Source organism: Rhagoletis pomonella, unplaced genomic scaffold, assembly GCF_013731165.1.
Source record: "Rhagoletis pomonella isolate Grant_MI unplaced genomic scaffold, Rhpom_1.0 Rhpom_scaffold_00001, whole genome shotgun sequence".
NCBI classification, from domain to species: Eukaryota; Metazoa; Arthropoda; class Insecta; order Diptera; family Tephritidae; genus Rhagoletis; species Rhagoletis pomonella.
The window spans coordinates 55860803-55865980 of record NW_023458555.1 but is presented as its reverse complement, the minus strand read 5'-3'; the positions used below and the strand labels follow the sequence as shown (position 1 = coordinate 55865980).

The following is a 5178-nucleotide window of genomic DNA, read 5'->3' as shown; positions in this document are numbered from 1 at the left end:
GTATGGTTTGCCCGTGTTAAGCAAGAAGTCAACATCGGCTTGTAAGAGACCCATGCACTTTAAGTGAAACAACTCTTTGCATTTGTCACACTGCACTTTTGCTTGGGTGCGATCAACTTTTTGGCTACACACACACGGCATAATTAGCCAATTTAATAATATTGTTTATTGGCACTGATTTTAATAACATCTAATAAAAGAGTCACTGTCTCACACATTTGGTAGTTTGACCAATTAGATGTGTGAATAATAAAAGTACCACAAAGATTAATGACTTAAACAAGAGCGAGTGAAAACACATCCGTACGGCTTGAAATCTTCCTCACTGTTGCAAGCCGGAGTTGCGATAGGTCTTTTCCATAGATTCTGTCCATAGATTTCGAACCCGTGTCGTATTGTTGACAAAATAAGAGCCTTGGTTATGTTGACCACCAATGCCGAACCAATAAATGAGCGTTTAGCCGAGAGGTATTTAACAATACCTAATTTTGCGCTTATTTTATCTCTTGTGTACTGACAGTGCTGCACAAAAGAGTACCTAGAGTCTAGTATTATACCTAAAAACTTAAAACTATTTGTACAATGTATTGTTACATTTGAGAAAGTTAAAGTTGGAATATTACAGTTTCTCTTTCTACATATATGCAATAATTTCAACTTGCAAGGGGATATTGAAGCGCCTGAAGATTGGGACCAGGTGGATATATGGGAAAGGATTTCTGTAAAGGTTCTCAAAACGGCTGTTTGGTCCGAATTTTTTGAGTATACCAGCACATCATCAGCGTAAAGCTGGTGATCTACAGTCGTGAATTCAGATAGTAGTAAGCTTAATTCATCAAACGCTATAATAAAAAGAATTACTGATAAGGGAGAGCCCTTAGGAGTTCCATTATCAAGCGGAACAATTGAAGAACGGGTAGAGGAGATAAGGACGCTTATTTTTCGATGGGATAAAAAGGATTTTATGAAATTGAAAATATTTTTAACCACCTTCTATTTTTTGAGCTGACGTAATACCACGTGAATACCTATCCGATCAAATGCTTTTAGGAAGTCGAGGGACATAAGGGAAATGTGGTTTTTATTAGACAAAGCATTAAAAATGTATTCGTTGAGATGCAACAATGAGTCCATGGTGCCCTGTCCCCTTTTGAAGGCGACTTGATTATGATGGATTAGGTCGTTTTTGCAAGCGTACCAAGAAAGTCTGGTAGCAATTATTTTTTCTAACAATTTGCCTAAACAAGAAAGGTTTAAGGATGGGGATTATCGTGCTGGTCTTCCAAGCTTGGGGATAATTGCCGGCAGTGAAAATATTATTATAGAGTTTGAGAAGACGAGAGGAAGATGAGGAATGTTCTTGATCATAGGGTATGATATTCTGTCACTTCCCGTTTTTCCTTTTACTTTAGAAAGAGAGGATACTAACTCAAAATGAGTTATTTCCATCTGTAGGTATTTGGCGGAGGGTGAGGGATCGTTAGGGGGGGCGATATATATCTAAGAACTTGCTGCTTGCAGGATATAAATTCAGAGGAAAAATTATTATCAGAAGATGAGGACGAGAAATACTTGGCAAATTCTTGATCTATATCCTGAGGATATAGAAGAGTGCCACGTGGAGAATTTAATGCAGAAATGGGAGCATTCAAATCTTTTAATGTTTTGATATCAGCCCAAATTCTTTTTGTACTGGAGCTAGAGGTGATGTTGCTGGTGAACTTCACAAAGCAGGCAACTTTGGCAATTTTAGCTTTACGTCGAAAGATAGCGTTACTTCTTTTGTAAATTATAATATTTTCGGCTAACCTTGAGCGCTTATATTAATGCCAAGCATTTTGTGCGTTTGATAGATATTGAAATCGAACACAGAGTGATGTCAATATGGGTGAAGGTATTATGTGTAGAGAAGTGGGTAGGAGACCTATCGTTAAGCACATAAGCATTGGAGGCAAGAATGGAGTCCTCAATTGTTTTCCCTCTGGCATTGAACCCCAGAGAGGGTTCCACGCATTGAAGTCTCCTCCTAAAATAAAAGGGTTTTGATCTGTAGGAAAAATAATATTAATGTCCGCGGAAGTGAACGTTTGGTGGGGAGGGGAGTAGGCGCAAACTATATTTATTTTATTTCTTGATTGTATTTCTAATACTAAGCTAGAGATGCAGGATTGAAGGGGAAAACATTTGTGCGGAACATTTTTTTTACTAAAATAGCAATTCCTTGCTTGCTTGAAGTATTGTGGGGTAAATTATAAAAGTATCCTTTATATGAATGTGGTGTATTAGCAATAACATTATTAGGGAGGTGCGTTTCGTTTAAATGTATTACTGACGGGTTGTACCCTTTAATTAGTATTTCAAGGTCTATATAATTGTTATAATATCCGTTTATGTTCCACTGTAGAAGAACAAACATATGCACATATATACGTAGAAAGAGAATTGGTACTTTTTGTTGCTTATACGGGAGTAAAACAATTAAGATTTATCTATGCTCATAGTTGTTGATTGCGTTGGTGGCGGAGGGAGGGACAGGGCGCTCGCTTCAGCAGACCCATTGATACGCGAATGGACGGATGAAGGAATAGAAGAAATAGATGATGAAGTGCAATAACGGGAGAGTATATCATTCAAGTTTTGAGAGTCAGATAGAAAAAATATTATGATCAGTTGCTGTGAGTGGAGTTTCAATAGGTTCATTCCTTATCTTTTTGGACTAAAATCTGAAAAGTGTCAAAATGCCAGAGCGTAAGCAAAACGCGCTCACTAAAAGAGAGTAACAGGAAAAGTAAAGGAACGCAAAAAACCAAATTTTTAGTCCAAAGAATGGCAACAACAAAACTAACGTCAAATAAGAACAGAAATGTATGTACAAAACACATTCACACAAGCACAAGCACAATAAACACTTGCTATATCAATTATTTTTTGCCTCCTTCCAATTTCAATTCATTTCTTTTACTTTTTAGATTATTCTCACTTTTTGCGTATTCTTTAATTTCCGTTAATTTAAATTCAGTTGAGTTTGACACTTTTCAGGATTTTGCCAGAAAAAATTCTTCTGACTAAATCTGACTACTTCGGACTGATGAGAGTCGCTCTCACTGACTCTTGCTCTCTCATTTTTGCTGTCATTTCCGAGTTAAGGAACGCTTTTTGGACTAAATCTGACTACTTCGGACTTTTTCTGACTATTTCTGGGAGATAAGGAACGCGCATAATGTTTAAATTGTATGTTTGGGATGTATTCATGTTCAAAAGTTGTGAATGAGGGGAAGAGTTATAAGAGTTAGTGGGATAAGTATAATTGCTAGTGGAAGTCGGAGGTTTCTCGGGGAGACTATTAGTTACAGTTGAAATGTCAATATTGCTGTGAGTTTGTTGAGTGGGAAGAATGGATGGAGAAGTGGTTTTGCTAGATTTGACAGATGTGGGTGTAGATTTTCCGCTGTTGGTAAGATTTGGAGATTTAAGAATACTTGCAAACGAGGAGGGGTTAGGAGGAGCGGGAATTTGGCTTTTATACTTTTTAATTGCTTCATGCATGCTATATTTCTCCAATGTTTTGGTTTTAAGAATCTCTTTAGTTTGTAGAAATTATGGACAGGTATTTGATGAGGGGGGATGCTCACCAGAGCAGTTAGCGCACATTACTCTTGAACATTCGGAGGGGGAGTGGGGAGGGTAGTTGCAAGTGGAACACATTGGGAAGTTTATGCAATATTTATTTGTGTGACCAAGTTTTTGACAAGATTTACATCTCACAGCTGTCACACCATGCGGCATTAGGCCCTCAATAATATCGTTTTCCGAAACATGAGTAAGAAATGGTGCATAGATGCTACCCTTTACACTGTTGAGGTTGTCATGAAGCTTAGCATTGATTTCACAAACACCGGGTAGAGATCTTGCAAACTAAAACTTCTCTGCCACCTTTTTACTTTGAACAAGAAGTAGTAGACTCCCGTCGCGAAGTTCGGAGATAGTGTTCACATCCTTACTAATGGCGAGTATTCTTTTATGTACGGCGGAGCATGATAAGCTAGTAAGCGGTTTGTTCTCATCAGTTGCTTTTATTACAATGAATTTTGGGTCGTCTTTTTTTTGGAATTGGTAGATCAGGATACAAGTCTAAGGGCGTAGAATCTGGATTGGCTTGGATTTTAATATATTGAATAACAATATCACGTGACTTGATACAAAAAGCGCTGATAAAGAAAGTTGAAAATAGACACACTCTGATAATAAGCAACCGTTCACAATGGTCGGATACCGATATTTAGTAATAAAAAAAAATTGTTTCCTATGTTACAAACATTTTATATGAAAAATTAAGTGTTTAATTGTTAACACTTTCGGACGCGCAAATATCTTGGGGGTGGAAGAGTTATATATTAACACACTTTCTCACACCTATTGTTTCTCCCAAATACTTTTCATTATTCTTTTAGTTTATAATTCATCTTTCTTACTCTCTTCATTCACACTCCAACTGGAGCTCTCTTTCATCAACCGTTATCTTTAGTTTTAGTTTTAAGCTTAATTAGTCGTTAAGAGAAATGTATAGTTTAGTCGAGAAATAAAGGTGATGCCGGTCACAAGCAGATACACTCTTTCATTATACGAGGGTGGATTGAAAAGTCGTTAGAATTGCGACATCTATCGGTCATTAATTTACTTAATTATTGTGAATGTTAAAAGTGAACTGTCAAAAGCGAGCTGTCAAAATTTCATAACATATGGTCAAACGGTACTTTTTAGAGAATTATTTTTGCAAAACACTATTTTATTTTTATTAAAAATGGAAAAAAGTGAACTTCGTGCTGTTATAAAGTACTTTCATTTGAAAGGTTTAAACCAGAAACAAATTATTGAGGAGTTGCAGACAGTATTAGGAGAACATGCACCCTCAAATGCAACAGTTTACAATTGGGTAAACCAGTTTAAACGTGGTCGGATAAGCACCAAAGATGAGCCACGCTCTGGGAGGCCAAAAGAGGTAACGACTCCAGAAACGGTGGAAAAAGTGTACAAAATTGTCACACAAGATCGAAGAATTAAATTGAGAGAGATTGCTGACATTGTGAACATTAGTTATGAACGTGTGCATAACATAATACATGATGAATTGGGTATGAAAAAGCTTTCAGCAAGATGGGTGCCGCGTTTGCTAACTCC

General features: G+C 36.9%; 1 protein-coding gene across 1 annotated transcript in view; it reads left to right on the top strand.

Moving 5' to 3' along the window:
- The window catches only part of LOC118751373, a 9901-nt gene extending 7287 nt beyond the window's left edge, over positions 1-2614 (top strand). Inside the window, exon 3 of the mRNA XM_036486225.1 lies at positions 2502-2614. Within this exon, the coding sequence (XP_036342118.1) occupies positions 2502-2614 (113 nt within the window). The remainder of the gene's footprint in view (positions 1-2501) is intronic.
- Positions 2615-5178: the final 2564 nt, after the last annotated feature.